Source organism: Lethenteron reissneri, unplaced genomic scaffold (assembly GCF_015708825.2).
Source record: "Lethenteron reissneri isolate LAM-NWPU_2019-01 unplaced genomic scaffold, ASM1570882v1 scaffold_1862, whole genome shotgun sequence".
Taxonomy (NCBI): Eukaryota; Metazoa; Chordata; class Hyperoartia; order Petromyzontiformes; family Petromyzontidae; genus Lethenteron; species Lethenteron reissneri.
Genome location: NW_026891622.1, coordinates 1 through 17,990, shown reverse-complemented (window position 1 = coordinate 17,990; position 17,990 = coordinate 1). Strand labels below are relative to the sequence as shown.

At 62.8% G+C, this 17,990-nt stretch overlaps 1 protein-coding gene across 1 annotated transcript; it reads right to left on the bottom strand.

Annotated features, from left to right (window-relative positions):
• Nucleotides 1-2,477: 2,477 nt before the first annotated feature.
• On the bottom strand, nt 2,478-17,978 carry LOC133339406 (hornerin-like). Its single transcript, XM_061547550.1, has 2 exons — nt 17,678-17,978; nt 2,478-14,000 (listed from the first exon to the last, which is right to left on the bottom strand). The coding sequence occupies exon 2, from the start codon at nt 11,160-11,162 to the stop codon at nt 3,741-3,743; it is 7,422 nt and encodes a 2,473-aa protein (XP_061403534.1). The 5' UTR covers nt 11,163-14,000; nt 17,678-17,978; the 3' UTR covers nt 2,478-3,740.
• Between the last annotated feature and the right edge of the window lie 12 nt (nt 17,979-17,990).

Here is a 17,990-nt window from a genome sequence, read left to right as displayed (position 1 = left end):
AGATTTCAACGTCGGTAACCGATCAATGCAAGTTTTTTATCTCCCGACCTCAAGTACCGAAGCCGAAAAGGCTCGTCCCGAAAGATGCTCACGCGATGACGGATCACCACGTCAAATCTCCACGACCACAGCAACTTATTTGTACATCCCGGGAAGTTTTACCGTTTCCTGCCCGACCTCTTGTCTTCATGGTGGCTGCCATTGCATGCGGCGGCAGAAATTCATTCGAAGGATGAGCCGACCCAAACATGCTGGAAGGCCATTTTTACAATGAGCGTAGCAGACCCGGCTTACAGCCCGTGACAGACCGTAGGGGCAAGTGCCGTTAAGCGAGCGGCACCTATGAAGCAGAGGTCGCAAACGGGTTTTGATTCCTTACCCGTACCCGGCCGCACCAGGGTCGCAAACGGCTACCCGTACCCGGCCGGGTACGGGTAGGGTACGGGTATCGGGTACCCGATTGCGACCTCTGGGATGAAGCCGTGTTGCAGGCGCGGGTGGGTTGATTCTAGGAACTTGAATTGTGAGAAGAGACAAGACGTTGAGAAATGAGTGACAAACAGTTACTCACCAGTGACTCACTGTCTACCCGGCTACCCGTACCCGGCTGGGTACGGGTAGCCGGGTATCGGGTAGGGTACAGGTATCGGGTACCCGGTTGCGACCTCTGACATCTACACAGCCACCATGGCGCTTACTGCCTTGGAGACAGCGTCGCACGTAACAACCTCTATACAACATTCCGCCACCCTCCCGCCCGCGCCTCAACGGAGCCTCGGGGCAAACCACCTTTGTCTCTCCCCGCTCCACCGGCGACGGCTACAGACACAAACCCGGCGTCGCTGCGCCGGGCACTCGGCGAGGGGGCTATCTCACTCCCCCGGGTACCGGTTTTCTCAGCCGACCGCTGCTACGTTTGGTGTGGTCGGCTATGTACGTATGTTGGTACGCAGGTACTCGGGGGACTTCCTTTCGCACCGTGTTGATAAGACAACCTTGGCCCCGCTCGCTCTCGACACGCGGTCAGAGATTGAAAGGTGGTTCAAGAGATGGATAGAGGGGGAGGGAAGAGATGCATAGAGATGGGTAGAGATGGTTAGAGAGATGGGTAGAGAGATGGGTAGAGATTTCGATTTAAAGCTTTCGTGACTGCAGGGATTCATCTTCTTGGTTCTCTCGGTAAAGTCACGTAGAAGGGAGATAATAAAGTAATACAAATAAAACGTAATAAAATACAATTCTCACGACGTTTCGGCCACAACGCAAGTAGCCGTCCTCAGGTGAAGAACAGGTCTGTCGGAAAGACAGTGTCTGAATGACATCTCCAACTCAGTGGTGCATCCAAGAACAGGTCTGTCGGAAAGACAGAATCTGAATTCAGACGCTGTCTTTCCGACAGACCTGTTCTTCTGAACACCACCAAGCTTGGCAGCGTATATTTAAGTATATATTTAAGTATCTACGCTGTCAAGCATGGTGGTGCTCATTCTGAAGCTGTCTTTCCGACAGCCCTGTTCTTCACCTGAGGACGGCTGCTTGCGTTGTGGCCGAAACGTTGTGAGAATTGTATTTTATTATGTTTAATATTTATTACTTTATTATTTCCCTTCTACGTGACTTTACCGAAAGAACGAAGAGAGATGGTTAGAGATTGATAAGAGAGATGGTTAGAGATTGATAAGAGAGATGGGTAGACCCCAACGCACTGCGGGTTACGCGATAGGCGCTCAACTCTAAAACTCAAAAAGCACCGGACGTGCGTCGGAAACTACGTGGCGAGGAAAAAAATAAAAAAGTGAAAACTCGAAAAGAAACAACAACAGCCCCATCAGAGTCCGTCCACCTCTATGTACACGAGTGGTCGATGGCGGTGGCGGTTTCGGTTGTTGTGGTCTCGACTAGGGGGCGAGAGGGAGGGCACGGGAAGCTATGGGGTGGTAGCTAACAGCCCAATGAACAACAACCACCACCGCCACCACCAGCACCACCAAACAACCAGTCACACCGCCCACGGCAACTCCTGCCGCAAGCCGTTGGCGGTGACAGGCTACGCCGCCACCGCCACCGTCACCGCCACCGCGGTTTTTCCTCGCCGCACGTCTCTCCCGCCAGCAATGTACACGCAAACGCGACGTCCCCGCTTCTATGTACACGCGCCACCTTGTAGCCCCCCACAAGCCGGACCCCCCCCCCCCTATAGCCGGACCCCTATAGCCGGATATCCTATAGCCGGACCCCCCGATCCCCCTTTGGGGGGCTGGCCGGTCTGTCTGTCCCAGCGCCTCCGCTTTAGCGCGGAAGGTCTCCGTGTGTGCTGTGCGGAAGAACTTTAACACGCTGTACATCTCCCCCCATAGGCGCACCGTACCCCCCCCCCAACCACCCCCCCCCTCACGGCTGCCCCTATAACGGCACCTTACTCCTTACCCCCCCCCCCCACACGGTGGCTCCTATTGCATGCCCCCCCCCCCCCCTAATCCCGCACAGCCCGCCCAGCCGTCCTGTCCCCGATAGCCAAAGCGGCGGTGGGGCGGGCCGGGAAAAAATAATAGACGAAAATAACCCCCCAACCAAAATAAAAAAAATCAACAACAACAACAACACAACAACCGTTGGGAGCGGTCGAGGCAACGTCCGCGACTTCCTGTCGAGGAGAGAGGGCGGAAGTTTCCGGAGAACCGTCGTTCCTACCCCCCCCCCTCCTCTCCGCCCCCCTAACCAACCAACGCTCCCACGTCCACCCACATCTTTGTCTTCTTCCCTAGGCAGGGGGGGGGGGTAACACTTTTGAGATGCGGTACTTCAGCAGTCGTCCCCCCCTCGCCTCTCCCCATTGGTGGAGAGACACGGCGGCTTCAAACCGTGTCCCGGCATTTGACTCCTGGTGAGAGAAACGTTCGGTCACCGTCTTCAAATCCGGTAGGAGTCTTCGTCTCCAGGAGGGGTCATCCTCCGCGTCTCCGGCGGTAGGGGGGGGGGGCGTCACCGTCTTCGTCTAAGGTAGGGGTCACCGCATTTGTCTTCGGCGGTAGGGGGGGCGTCACCGTCTTTGTCTAAGGTAGGGGTCACCGAATTTGTCTCCGGCGGTAGGAGGGTTCACCGTCTTTGTCTAAGGTAGGGGTCACCCTCCTTGTCTCCGGCGGTAAGGAGGGGGCGTCACGGTCTTTGACTCTGGTAGGGGTTCACCGTCTTTGTCTTCGGCGGTAAGGAGGGGTTCACCGTCTTTGTCTCCGGCGGTAAGGAGGGGTTCACCGTCTTTATCTACGGTAGGGGTCACCGCCTTCGTCTCTGGCGGTAGGGGGGGTGTAACCGTCTTCGATTCCAGGAGGGGTCATCCTCCTCGTCTTCGGCGGTAGGGGGGGCGTCACCGTCTTTGTCTCCTGCGGTAAGGAGGGGTTCACCGTCTTCGTCTAAGGTAGGGTTCACGTTCTTTATCTCCGGCGGTAAGGAGGGGGTCACCGTCTTTGTCTTCGGCGGTAAGGGGGGACCGTCACGGTCTTCGACTCCAGTAGGGCTCACCGCCTTTGTCTTCAGCGGTAAAGAGGGGTTCACCGTCACGGTCTTTGACTCCGGTAGGGGTCACCGTCTTTGTCTTCGGCAGTAAGGAGGGACCGTCACGGTCTTCGACTCCGGTAGGATTCACCGTCTTCCATCTCCGGCGGTAAGGAAGGGGTCACCGTCTTTGTTTTCGGCGGTAAGGAGGAGGGGTTCACCGTCTGTCTCCGGTGGTAAGGAGGGGGTCACCGCCGCATGTAGCCCCCCCCTGCTCCCCTCCCACCGCCGCCCTTCCCCCCTCCCCCTCCAGCGCTCCCCGCAGCAGCAGCCCCCCCTCCCCCCTTCCCCATGTAGGCAGCCGCCGCCGCTGCCGCCGCCGCCGCTGCCGCCGCCGCCGCCGCGGCGGCGGCGTGGTGCTGTGCAACGGCGTGGTGAGCGGCGGAGGCGTGGTGAGCGTGGTGAACGTGGTGAGGGTGGCCCAGCTGCTGCTGCTGCTGCTGCTGATGCTGCTGCTGCTGCTGGTGGTGGTGGTGAGGAACGTTCACCCCGACGCCACCGCCGCCGGCTGCAGAGTTAGCGGAAGCGGCGGCCGCCCCTCCCTGCGAGGGCGTCACCGCCGGTTGCTGCTGCTGCTGCTGCTGGGCAGCCGGTGGCGGTGTGTGGGTGGGGTGGGCGTGGGCCAACGGGTGAGCGTGTGGGTGAGCGTGGGGGTGAGCGTGGGGGTGAGCGTGGGGGTGGACTCCACCTCCAGCACCGCCGACCGGCTGAACTCCACCGCCGGCCACGGGCGAGCACAGCATGGAGCCGTGGTGCGACCCACCGCCCCCGCCACCGCCCCCGCCGCCCTGACCACCGCCGCCCGTAGCCCCCCCGGCGCCGGACGGGACCGCCGAAGCCGCCGCCGCGGCCGCCGCCGCCGCTGCCGCCGGGTGCTGCTCCTGGTGCGACAACGCCATCATCCCCAAGGGCCCCACCTGATACTGCGGCTGCGCTACGTATCCGTAGGCGGCCGCGTGGTGGTGGTGGTGGTGGTGGGCGTGAGGGTGGGCGTGCGGGTGGTGGTGCGGGTGGTGCGGGTGAGCGGCGTGGGGGTGAAGGTTCGGGTGTCCTGGGTGGCCGGGGTGTCCCGGGTGTCCTGGGTGTCCGGGGTGTCCGCCGTGGGCGTGCCCGCCGGCGTGCGGGTGAGGCGGGTGGTGCTGCCCGTGCGGGTGCACGCGGTACTGGATGGCGGTCGGTCCGTAGGCCCCGCCGTGGGTGGGGTTCGGGGCTCCTCCCACGCCCCCCAAGCCTCCGCCTCCGCCGGAAGACGCCAGAAGTCCGAGGCCGCCCATCGCCGCCACGCCCCTCTGGGAGGCGGCCGGGGGCGTTCCGAGTACCCGCGACTGCTGCATGGCCGTGCAGCTGAAGAGCTGCCCGCCCGGCGGTTGGCTCGCCGGCGAGGCCCCCACGCTACCGCCGCCGTCGGGGCCGGCTCCACCGCCGCCACTGCCGGGCGCGGACAAACTTCCCGGTCCCCCTCCGGCACCGACACCACCACCACCACCACCGCCGCCGCCGCCGCCGCCACCGCCGGAGGAGGAGGGTCCCTTGAGCTGTGCGCGCTGCGCGTGGTGGTGGAGGTGAGGCGCGTGGTGAGCGTGGAGGTGGTGAGCGTGAGCGTGGTGGTGCTGCTGCTGCTGGTGGTGGTGGCTCATGCCCATGTGGGGAGATTGCGTCGAAGTCGGCGTCGGAGGCGGCGGAGTGGAGCCGGCAGCCGGGAGGTGCGACAGCACCCCGGTCGACGTCACCCCACCGCCGCCGTAGCCGGGAGACGCCGACGGCCCAGCCTGGGCGTAGGCCGACGGAGGCCCGCCGCCTGCGGACGACGAACCGGCGGTACCGCCCCCGCCGCCGCCGGGGGTGGCTACGGGCGAAGCGCCGTAGCCAAGGGTGTGCTCCACCAGGCCGTTGGTGAGCTGCTGCAGGCGGGCCAGGCTGAAGGACGCAGAGTTTTGGACGGCCGCCGCTTGCACGGCAGCGGCCATTGCGGCCGCCCCGGGCCCAAAGCCGTAGTCACCCTGGCCCAGTCGCTCGTACAGGCTCATGGTGGCCGCCAGCTGCTGGTGGTGGTGGTGCTGATGGTGGTGGTGCTGGTGGTGCTGCTGCTGCTGATGGTGGTGGTGATGCTGCTGCTGCTGCTGCTGAAGCTGGAGCTGCTGCTGCTGCTGCTGCGCCGACGATGAGGAGGACGAGGAGGAAGAGGAGCCCAAGGTCGCGGAAGAGGATGTGGCGCAGCCCAGCGACGGAGGGATCGGGCCCAGCAACTCGGCGCTGTGGCCCTGCTGGGCGAATGAGGCCATGCAGAGGGAGCGGATGCCAACGCCACCACCGCCACCACCGCCGCCACCACCGCCACCACCGCTCACTCTCCGGTATCCACCACCACCACCACCGCCGCCACCACCACCCTGTGCTTTCAGTCCACACGTAGCTGGTGAACCAACCCTCTGCTGCTGCTGCTGCTGTTGTTGCTGTTGCAGGGCTGCCCGAGCCGACGCGGCTGAAGCTCCACTGCTTCGCTGCTGCTGCTGCCGCTGCTGCTGCTGCTGCTGCTGCACGGCCGAAGCCGCCCGCAGCTGGACGAGGTTGCAGGTGGCGGCAGCGTCCTGGTGGTGGACAAGGCCGTAGGAGCAGCTGCTACCGCCGCTACCGACCACTCCCTGCTGCTGCTGCTGCTGGAGGCTTGGGCCGTCGTAGGAACCACCGCCGCCGCTCCCGCCGCTCGTTCCAGAGCCGCCGCCGCCGCCCTCGTAAGAATCTCCGGCGCCGGTGCTGTCCATGCTGCCCAGGTCGCTGAAGCCCGAGTCTCCAACTGGTTGCGAGGCGTCCGACACGATGGGGCTCGCCTCCACGTCGCCGCCGCCGCCGCCGCCGATGACGCCGCCCAGAGACCCGCCGGGTGGCGGAAGGGGAGGCGGAGGGGGGGGCTGCTGCTGCGGCGGCGGCTGCTGCTGCTGCGGAGGCTGCTGAGGCTGAGGCGGGCTGCTAACCGAGTGCACCGATTGGCTGCGGTGTGACGAGGGCACGGAGCCCACGGGGCTCGACAGCTCCGAGCCGCCCCCGTGGGAGTGCACCGACGACATGGGGCTCGCCGCGCCGGTGACGGCCCCGGCAGCAGCCGACGACGACGACGAGGACGACGACGACTCCCCGACCGCTTGGCCCAGCGGGCTGCGCCGTTCACCGAGCGGTCCCGGGCCCCCGCCGGGGCTGCGGTCGTGAGCCTTGCCAAGCGCCCGCAGGAAATCGCCGGCGGGCGACGCTCCCGAGTGGGACTTGATGACGGTGAAGGGGATCGCCGGGATGTCTCCTCCGCTGCCACCAACGCCGCCTCGAGACATCTTGTGCTGCTGCTGCTGCATCAGCTGCTGCTGCTGCTGCTGCATCATAAGCTGCTGCTGCTGCTGCAGACTTGGCAAAGGAGGGCTGAAGTCTCCGTGAACCGCCTGGCCGCTAGAGAACGAGCCACCGGACCCGCCGCCGCCGCCGCCGCCGCCGCCGCTTGCCCGCACGCGGCCTGCTGCTGCCGCCGACGGCTGGCACCCTCCGCCCCCGCCGGCGACGCCGGAGTCTCCTCCGCAGAAGCCGGCTGCGGCTCGTGCCTGGAGCAGGACAAAGTCGCGGCGCGACTGGAAGTCGTACGCCGTCGCCAAGGACGCCGACGACGCCGAGGACGCCGGCGAAGACGACGCCGGCGAAGCCGCCGGCAGTGGGGGGGGCGCCAGTCCAGCTGCCGCAGCCTGAGCCTGGTAGGCCTCGCGCCTGGCCAGCGCCGGGGAGCGGCGGTAGTCGCCGGCGGACGGGGGGATCGGCGGGCCTCGGCAAACGTTGCCGGCCTGGTAGTCGGGGTGGCTGGCCGACGGGGGGGAGGAGTACTCCGGGTGCGGTCGCTGCGACCGCGACGCCAGGAACTTGCCGCTCGGCACGGCGGCGTGCGGCGTGCCGTAGTCCGATTGGCTGACGCGCGTCGGCGTGAATTCCGATTGGCTGGGGCGGGTCGGGGTGAATTCCGATTGGCTGGGGTGGGTCGGGGTGAATTCCGATTGGCTGTGGTGGGTCGGGGTGAATTCCGATTGGCTGGGGTGAGTGGGCGTGAATTCCGATTGGCTGGGGTGTGTCGGCGTGAACTGTGATTGGTTGGGGTGAGTGGGAGTGAATTCCGATTGGCTGGGATGGGTCGGGGTGAATTCCGATTGGCTGGGGTGAGTGGGCGTGAATTCCGATTGGCTGGGGCGGGTCGGGGTGAATTCCGATTGGCTGGGGTGTGTCGGTGTGAACTGTGATTGGTTGGGGTGAGTGGGGGTGAATTCTGATTGGCTGGGGTGGGTCGGAGTGAATTCCGATTGGTTGGGATGGGTCGGGGTGAATTCCGATTGGCTGGGGTGTGTCGGGGTGAATTCCGATTGGCTGGGGTGTGTCGGCGTGAACTGTGATTGGCTGGGGTGAGTGGGGGTGAATTCTGATTGGCTGGGGTGGGTCGGGGTGAATTCCGATTGGCTGGGGCGGGTGGGCGTGAATTCCGATTGGCTGGGGTGTGTCGGGGTGAATTCCGATTGGCTGGGGTGTGTCGGTGTGAATTCTGATTGGCTGGGGTGGGTCGGAGTGAATTCCGATTGGCTGGGGCGGGTGGGCGTGAATTCCGATTGGCTGGGGTGTGTCGGGGTGAATTCCGATTGGCTGGGGTGTGTCGGTGTGAATTCCGATTGGCTGGGGTGTGTCGGAGTGAATTCCGATTGGCTGGGGGCACGAGCGTTTGTCGTCAACGCCGATTGGACGGCGTGGCCACGGCGACGCGCCGATTCGGCGAACCCCATCTCGGTCCGGAACTCCACCGCTGCCGCCTCCGCCGTGGGACCCTCCGCCGTGGGGGCCTCCACCTCCGCCCTGGGACCCTCCGCCGTGGGGCCCTCTGGGGCCCGGCATTCCGTAGCGGTGTTCCCGGCCGCCGGGGCGAGGGGCTCCGATCCCGGACCTCCGAACTCCGATCTCGGAGCTCCGAAATCCGATCTCGGAGCTCCAAAGTCCGATCTCGGAGCTCCGAAATCCGATCTCGGAGTTCCAAACTCGGCTCCCGGACCTCCGAACTCCGATCTCGGAGCTCCGAACTCCGTTCCCGGACCTCCGAACTCCGTTCCCGGGGCTCCGAACTCCGTTCCCGGGGCTCCAAACTCAGCTCCGGGCGCCTGTGGCCTTGGGTCCTCCTTCTCCTCCTCCTCCTCCTGGTCCACCTCCTCAGGAGGGCGACAAGGAGGCGAGTGGGGTGGCCGAGAGTCGACCGTCGCCGCCATCTTCTCCTCCTCCTCCTCCGGAGATTCGTCGCCCGCCACCACCGGCACCGCCACCTCCACCACCCCGACCCTCTTCTTCCTCCTTGTCGTCCGGAGCTCCCCCGAGTGGCCAGCCTCTTCCTCCTCATCATCATCATCCTCCACCTCATCATCGTCCTCCTGCCGCTCATCTGCAGCACCAACGCGCCGCTCCTCCTCATCCTCCTCATCCTCCTCCTCCTCGTCCTCCTCCTCCACGTCGTTGTTGATGTGGAGCAGGTGGTGGTGGTGGTGGTCGTGGTGGTCGTGGTGGTGAGGCACCGCACCACCGATGGCCACGGGGCTGTGCTGCTCGCTGTGCTCCAGGTGGCGGATGGCCTCGGCCGTCTCAGGCGAAGCCGCCGCCGCCGCCGCTGCCGCCTCCTCCTCCGCCAAATCGGCCTCCTCCTCCTCCACTTCATGTCGCTGTTCAACCACTTCCTGTTGCATCTCCCCCACTTCCTGTCGCTGTTCAACCACTTCCTGTCGCTGCCCCTCCCCCACTTCCTGTCGCTGCCCCTCCCCCACTTCCTGTCGCTGCCCCTCCCCCACTTCCTGTCGCCCGTCCCCCACTTCCTGTCGCCGCTCATCCACTTCCTGTCGCTGATTCCGTTGCTGTCCCACATCCGCGGCAGCTTCAACGGACTCATCCTCCTCATCGTCGTCCTCATCGTCGTCCTCATCGTCGTCCTCATCGTCGTCCTCCTCGACATCGCCGACGAAGCCGCCTCCGTCGACTCCACCGCCGGCAAGCGCGGTCGGACAAGGGCAGTCGGCTTCCGCGAGAGTGACCCCGTCAGCCGCCCTTCTCCCCCCCGCCTCCACATCATCCTCCAACTCCTCCTCCTCGTCCACCTCCTCGTCATCGTCGTCGTCGTCGTCGTCCTCCTGGCGTCCCTCAGCCTCCTCGGCCGCGGCGGCAGCGGCTACGGCCGCCGCGGCCGCCGCCGCCATCAACTCCTCGGTGACGTCGTCTTCATCGTCGTCCTCCTCCTGGTGGCGATGGTGGCGACGATCGCCGCCGCCGCCGCCACCGTGGTCATCGTCGTGACGGAGGAGCTGCTGCTGCTGCTGCTGCAGCTGCTGCTGCTGGTGGTGGAGTTGCTGGTGGAGGAGGTGGTGGCCGTCTCTGGCCGAGCGCCGGGCCCGAGCCTCCTGGGTGAGCGACTCAACGGCCCGCTCAGTCTCCGGATCGCGCTCCACGCAGACCACCTCACGCCCCAACGGTCGGGCGCTCTCCCTCGCCACCGCCGCCACCGCCGCCACCGCCGGCACCAGCGGTACCAGCGGCACCAGCGGAACCAGCGGAACCAGCGGCAACGGCTGCTGCTGGGCCAGCTGCTGCTGCTTATCCTTCCTGCGCCGCTGCTGTTTCTCAACGGCCGTGCTGGTGCTGCTGGTGGTGGCGGCGATTGCCGCCAGTGCCCCCTGCCTCCTGGGCCTACGCGGCGGGGGCGACGCAGCCGCCGGTTTCACTTCATCCCCCGCGGGGTCGACCAACCCCGAGGCGGTGGTGGCGGCTTCCTTTGCAGCCTCCTCCTCCTCCTCATTCGCCTGCTGCTGCTGCTGCTCCTGCTGCTGCTCCTGCTGCTGCTGCTGCTGCTCATGCTGCTGCTCATGCTGCTCCTGCTGCTGCTGCTCCTGCCGGCCAACCGCCGCCGCCGTGGGAACCTCCGGTACCGCCCCGTCCTCCCCCACAGGACCCTCCTCCTCCTCCTCCTCGGCCTTCCCTGGCATGCCGAGCCTGCCGCCGCCCCCGCCCCTCCTGGGCGTCCCCGTGACTTCCCCGTGCCGAGGCCTCTTGGCCTTGGGCCTCGAAGTCCGCCGCTCCCCGTGCCCGCCGCTCCCCGCCCCGCACTCGGACGTCGCTGTCGTCGACGCGGACCCCTCCTCGCCCCCCAGCTCGCCCCCCTCCTCTCCGTCGCCTTGATCCGCCACCACCTTCGCCTCCTCCTCCTCATCGTCCTCCTCCTCCTCATCCTCCTCCTCGTCGTGGTCATCGTGGTCGTCCCCCTCCCCTGGCTCCTCTTCGTCGGCGTCGCGACGTCTCCGCCGCCGCCGTCGCCGGGCTACCGGCGTCGCCCCCCTCCTGCTCCTCCTCCTCCTACTCCGCGTCTCCTCGTGCGGCCTCGGGGGACGTGAGGGCCGAGGTGGAGGTGGAGGCTCCACCACCACCGCCAACTCCTCCTCCTCCTGGCCCCGCCTTTCCGCCTCTTCCCCCGTCAACTCCTCCGTCGACGGCACGGCTGCCCGATTCTCGCCGGCGCCGCGGGAGATGTTCCCTCGGCCTCCGCCGGGCTCCGCCGTGGCTCTCCTCTTCATCTCCACCTCCTCCTCTGCCTCCTCTTCGTCGGCCACCGCCTCCTCCTCCTCCTCCTCCACCTCCTCCGCAGCCGGGTTGTTGTCGGCGGCGGCGGTGGCCGGCCCGGCGCGACGTTTCGAGTCGGTCGGGGGCTGCCGGGCCGCTCGCTCGGCCAGATTCGGGTCTCCAGCTCGCCGCCGTTGCTTCCTGCCGGAGGCCTCCTGCCCCGGCGGAACCGCCGCTCCCCCCCTCCTGACGGTGGTGGCGGTGGTGGTGGTGGTGGTGCGATCTCCGGCCCTCCCCTTCAGCCGCTCCACCACCACCACCTTCTCCGCGTCTCTGTCGCTCTCCTCCTTGAGCCTCCCCTTGGCTCGTCCCTCCGTTGATCTTTTCTCGGCGCTCACTCCAACCCTGGTCCTCCCCTCCGCGTCCACCTCCACAGCGGCTTCTCTCCCCTTGGCTCTGTCGGTCGATCTCCTCTCGGCGCTCACTCCCCCCTTGGTTCTCCCCTCCGCGTCCACCTCCACAGCGGCGTCTCTCCCCTTGGCTCTGTCGGTCGATCTCCTCTCGGCGCTCACTCCCCCCCTGGTCCTCCCCTCCGTGTCTACCTCCACAGCGGTTTCTCTCCCCTTTGCTCTCCCCTCCGATCTCCTCTCGGCGCTCACTCCAACCCTGGCCCTCCCCTCCGTGTCCACCTCCACAACGGTTTCTCTCCCCTTGGCTCTGTCGGTCGATCTCCTCTCGGCGCTCACTCCCCCCCTGGTCCTCCCCTCCGCATCCACCTCCACAGCGGTTTCTCTCCCCTTTGCTCTCCCCTCCGATCTTTTCTCGGCGCTCACTCCAACCCTGGCCCTCCCCTCCGTATCCACCTCCACAGCGGCGTCTCTCCCCTTGGCTCTGTCGGTCGATCTCCTCTCGGCGCTCACTCCAACCCTGGTCCTCCCCTCCGTGTCTACCTCCACAGCGGTTTCTCTCCCCTTTGCTCTCCCCTCCGATCTCCTCTCGGCGCTCACTCCAACCCTGGCCCTCCCCTCCGCATCCACCTCCACATCGGCGTCTCTCCCCTTGGCTCTGTCCGTCGATCTCCTCTCGGCGCTCACTCCAACCCTGGCCCTTTCCTCCGCGTCCACTTCCACAATGGTTTCTCTCCCCTTGGCTCTGTCAGCCGATCTCCTCTCCGCGTCCTCTCTACCCTTGACTCTCCCCCCAGCTTTCCCTCTCCCCTCCGCGTTGCCTCTCCCCTCGGCGTCCACTTCCACAGCGGCGTCTCTCCCCTCGGCTCTCTCCTCCGTTGCCCGCCCCTCCGCTTGGCCTCCGACACTCCCCCTGGCTCTCTTGGCCCGCCTCTTCTCCGCGTCCACCTCCGTGTCCGTTGTGCTCGCGTCCCTCCCCTCCTCCCCCTCCGCTCCTCCCCGCCTGCTCCTTCTCCTCCTCCTCGTAGCAGTAGCCGTAGCCGCCGTCACCGCCGTAGTCTCTACGGCATCCCTCAGCCGGGCCCTCTTTGCCCGACTGCACTCCTCCTCCCCCTCGTCTTTCCTTTCCTCCCCAGGCTTCTCGCCCTCCGGCCTCGCCGCTCTCCGACGATCCGCGCTCCTCCTCCTCCTCCTCCGCCTCTCCTCCTCGCCGTCCGCCCCACCTCGGACTCTCTCCGGCGGGCCCCTCTCGGCCTTTCGCTCCGCGCTCCCGTCCGGAGCTCTCCCCGCCGGAGTTACGGATTCCTCCCGCGTCTCGTCACCGTCCCCCGCCGCCGCCGCCTTGCCCCGCTCGCCGCCCTTCCTGTCACTCCCCGGTTCCCGTGACCGGTCCTTGGCACGCTCCTTCGCTCGATCGGATCTTCCCCGGATCTCTGTCGGATTTCACCGAATCTCTATCCGATTTCACCAAATCTCTATCGGATTTCACCGGCACTCGATCTGATTTCACCGGATCTCTATCGGATTTCACCGGCACTCGATCTGATTTCACCGCATCTCTATCGGATTTCACCGCATCTCTATCGGATTTCACCGGATCTCTATCGGATCTCCCCGACTCTTTATCGGATTTCACCGGATCTCTATCGGATCTCCCCGCGGCGTCTCTCTCGGCTCTCTCCTTGTCTCTCCCGACTTTCCTTGCGTCTCTCTCGGCTCTCCCCGCGTCCCTCTCCTCCTCACCCCCCTCCTCTCCCACAGCTGCCCTCTCCACCGCCGCCACCACCGGCACCACAGGCAACTGGGGACCCCCTTTCCTGCCGATCTTCTCCGCGACGACTCTCTCCTCCGACTCCCTCCGCTCTGCCACCCTCTCTCCGCGCCTTTCCGCGACCGCTCCCCTCTCGCTCGGAACATCCTTGTCCATCTCCGTCGCCGCCTTGCAGCTCTCCTTTGAGCTCTCCTCTCCCCTCTCCGCCAATCGCTCTTTCCATATCTCCGTCTCTCTATCCTCCTCCGGCTCCTCCTTCTCCTCCTCCTCCTCTTCCTCTTCCCCTACCCCCTCTTCCTCATCCCCATCGTCGTCTTCATCGTCCTCATCATCGTCCTCATCGTCCTCATCATCATCCTCATCATCATCCTCCGGTCTCTCAGCCGCCCCGTCTCCTGCCCCGGTCCGCGTGGACGTGGACCGCGACGAGGCGGTTCCGCTCCGCCGAACGTGGCGGCGTCTGCGTCGGCGGGAGATGGCGGGGGGACCCCTCTTGAGCCCCTTGGGCCAGCCGCGCTTGCGGGGGGTCAACACGAGCGGCGGGGAGGAGGGCGCGGCGGCGGTGGTGGCCGTCGTTACCGCCGCGGCGGCGGTGGTGGTGGTTGGGGGGGGAGCCGGCGGTGTTGGACCGAGGGTGGATGAAGAGCTGGGCTCCAACATCAGCACGGGCATGTCTGGGAAACGTCATCATCATCGTCATCGTCGTCATCATCATCATCATCATCGTCGTCAACGTCGTGAAAATCTACGACATCAAAATCAACCACATCACCGGCAAGAGCAGGGGTCGGCAACCAAAATAACAAGAAGAGCCATTTCTTTCCAATTCGGTACAAAATTCAGTATTTCAAGAGCCGCAATGCATCTGAGTACATACTGTACATATCGTCAAGAAGCAGCCTGTAAAGAGCCGCATGCGGCTCCGGAGCCGTAGGTTGCCGACCCCTGGGCAAGGGGAATGTCTAGGCGACGTCATCATCATCATCGTCATCATCGTCATAATCGTCATCGACGTGAAAATCTACGACATCAAAATCAACCACATCACCGGCAAGAGCATGTCTAGGCGACGTCATCATCGTCATCGTCATCATCGTCATCGACGTGAAAATCTACGACATCAAAATCAACCACATCACCGGCAAGAGCATGTCTAGGCAACGTCATCATCATCGTCAACGTCGTGAAAATCTACGACATCATCAAAATCAACCACATCACCGGCAAGGGCATGTCTAGGCAACGTCATCATCGTCATCATCATCGTCATCGTCGTGAAAATCTACGACATCATCAAAATCAACCACATCACCCGCAAGGGCATGTCTAGGCAACGTCATCATCATCATCGTCATCGTCGTGAGAATCTACGACATCAAAATCAACCACATCACCGACAAGGGCATCTCTAGGCAACGTCATCATCGTCATCGTCATCGTCGTCATCGTCAACGACGTGAGAATCTACGACATCATCAAAATCAACCACATCACCGACAAGGGTATCTCTAGGCAACGTCATCATCGTCATCGTCATCATCGTCGTCATCATCGTCAACGTCGTGAAAATCTACGACATCATCAAAATCAACCACATCACCGGCAAGGCCATGTCTAGGCGAAGTCAACATCAACAACACCATGTCTGCACAACCATCATGGTGACATCATCTACATCGTCCCACTACATCAACAAAACGGGCACATCTGTAATAGTAACATCACCAACCCAGGCATATCTTTACAACAACATCAACAACATCACAATGAGGTCCAGGTGGCAGCAGTCCAGCTCCCGACAGAGGAGTGGCAGCCTCTCACACCAGAACCAGTTCAAGGGAAACTCCTGTATTCAACGGAAGGTCCAAACGGCAGCCGTCCAGCTCCAGACAGAGAAGTGGCAGCCTCTCATACCAGAACCAGTCCAAGGGAAACTCCTGTATTCAACGGAAGGTCCAGACGGCACAAGTCCAGCTCCAGACAGAGAAGTGGCAGCCTCTCACACCATAACCAGTCCAGGTGAAACTCCTGTATTCAACGGAAGGTCCAAACGGCACAAGTCCAGCTCCCGACAGAGGAGTGGCAGCCTCTCACACCATAACCAGTCCAGGTGAAACTCCTGTATTCAACGGAAGGTCCAGACGGTACCAGTCCAGCTCCCGACAGAAGAGTGGCAGCCTCTCACACCATAACCAGTCCAAGGGAAACTCCTGTATTCAACGGAAGGTCCAAACGGCACCAGTCCAGCTCCCGACAGAGGAGTGGCAGCCTCCCCTCTCTACAGACATGAAAACTGGTCGAATTATCGAAATAAGAATGGCAACCTCTACTCTCCATACACATCGGAAGCATTCCAGGAGCCCTCCTGTATTCAACGGAAGGTCCAGACGGTACCAGTCCAGCTCCCGACAGAAGAGTGGCAGCCTCTCACACCATAACCAGTCCAAGGGGAACTCCTGTATTCAACAGAAGGTCCAAACGGCAGCAGTCCAGCTCCAGACAGAGAAGTGGCAGCCTCTCACACCAGAAACCAGTCTAAGGGGAACTCCTGTATTCAACGGAAGGTCCAAACGGCAGCAGTCCAGCTCCCGACAGAGGAGTGGCAGCCTCTCCCTCTCTACAGACGTAAAAACTGGTCGAGTTATCGAAAGAAGAATGGCAACCTCTACTCTCCATACACATCGGAAGCATTCCAGGAGCCCTCCTGTATTCAACGGAAGGTCCAGACGGCACCAGTCCAGCTCCCGACAGAGGAGTGGCAGCCTCTCACACCAGAACCAGTCCAAGGGAAACTCCTGTATTCAACGGAAGGTCCAAACGGCACCAGCCCAGCTCCAGACAGAGGAGTGGCAGCCTCTCACACCATAACCAGTCCAAGGGGAACTCCTGTATTCAACGGAAGGTCCAAACGGCAGCCGTCCAGCTCCAGACAGAGAAGTGGCAGCCTCTCATACCAGAACCAGTCCAAGGGAAACTCCTGTATTCAACGGAAGGTCCAAACGGCACCAGTCCAGCTCCCGACAGAGGAGTGGCAGCCTCTCCCTCTCTACAGACATCAAAACTGGTCGAGTTATCGAAAGAAGAATGGCAACCTCTACTCTCCATACACATCGGAAGCATTCCAGGAGCCCTCCTGTATTCAACGGAAGGTCCAGACGGCACCAGTCCAGCTCCCGACAGAGGAGTGGCAGCCTCTCGCACCAGAACCAGTCCAAGGGGAACTCCTGTATTCAACGGAAGGTCCAAACGGCACCAGTCCAGCTCCCGACAGAGGAGTGGCAGCCTCTCATCTCCAGAGACACCAGAGAACCACCATTGGAACCTCATTTGCCAGTAGAAAAATATGACAATTGTTTTTTTACCCTTTTATCTGGCGATATCTGGTCCAACACCATGTGAGACTAGGCTCTAAGGAAAGCTGTCTCGGGTGTGGACCAATCAACTTCAAGGACAGTGCATTCAGACGCTGTCTCCCCGACAGACCTGGTCTTCACCTGAGAACGGCTGCTTGCGTTGTGGCCGAAACGTCGTGAGAATTATCTTATAATGTTTATTTTTTATTCCCTTCTACGTGACTTTACCGAAAGAACCAAGAAGATGAATCCCTGCAGTCACGAAAGCTTTAAATCGAAATTTACGTTGTGTTTTTGTTTGCATTACGACTGCAGCTATTGTGGTCAATGCAAACACGACTCCTCGTAAAAAAGGTGTCAGTTTTGTTGCCAGATAAAAGGGTAAAAACCAATCATCATATTTTGCTACTGGCAAATGAGGTTCCAATGGTGTAAATGCTTACCCCGAGCTCTCATACTCTGATGGTGCATTGTCTTTGAGTTGTGTGCCTTTTGGCGTCATCTGGTCCAACACCAATGTGAGACTAGGCTCTAAGGAAAGCTGTCTCGGGTGTGGACCAATCAACTTCAAGCACCATGTGAGACTAGGCTCTAAGGAAAGCTGTCTCGGGTGTGGACCAATCAACTTCAAGGACCATGTGAGACTAGGCTCTAAGGAAAGCTGTCTCGGGTGTGGACCAATCAACTTCAAGGACCATGTGAGACTGGGCTCTAAGGAAAGCTGTCTCGGGTGTGGACCAATCAACTTCAAGGACAGTGCATACATTATCAGAGTTGTGTGTTTTGTTTGCATTACGACCGCAGCTATTGCGGTCAATGCAAACACGACTCCTCGTAAAAAAGGTGTCAGTTTTGTTGCCAGATAAAAGGGTAAATAAACAATTACCAGAGCATCAGTCCAGCGGACCTCCTGAATTCCAGAGGTCACCCTCTCCTCCTTCCCCTCCTCTACCCCCTCGACCACTCCCGCCCTGTCCTTCCCCCGCGTGTTTCCTCACCGGCGTGGGTCCCTTTGCTTGCTCCGGTCCCCACCCAGAGCCACGCCGAATGGTGGTGGCGGTGGTGATGGCGGCGTCTCCTCCTCGCAGCGCTCCTCGCCTCCTCCACCTCCTCCTCCACCTCCTCTGCCACCGACGCCGCCGCTGCTGCTGCCACTGCCGCCCTCTTTCCTCCGTCAGCCACCAGCGGCGTTCCTCCTCCTCCACCACCTCCACCACCTCCACCACCCTTCATCATCCTCCTCCTCCTGCTGCTGCTGCTGCCGCTGCCGCTGGAGTCGACCCTAGTCGCCCCCGCGGCTCCACCAGCCCC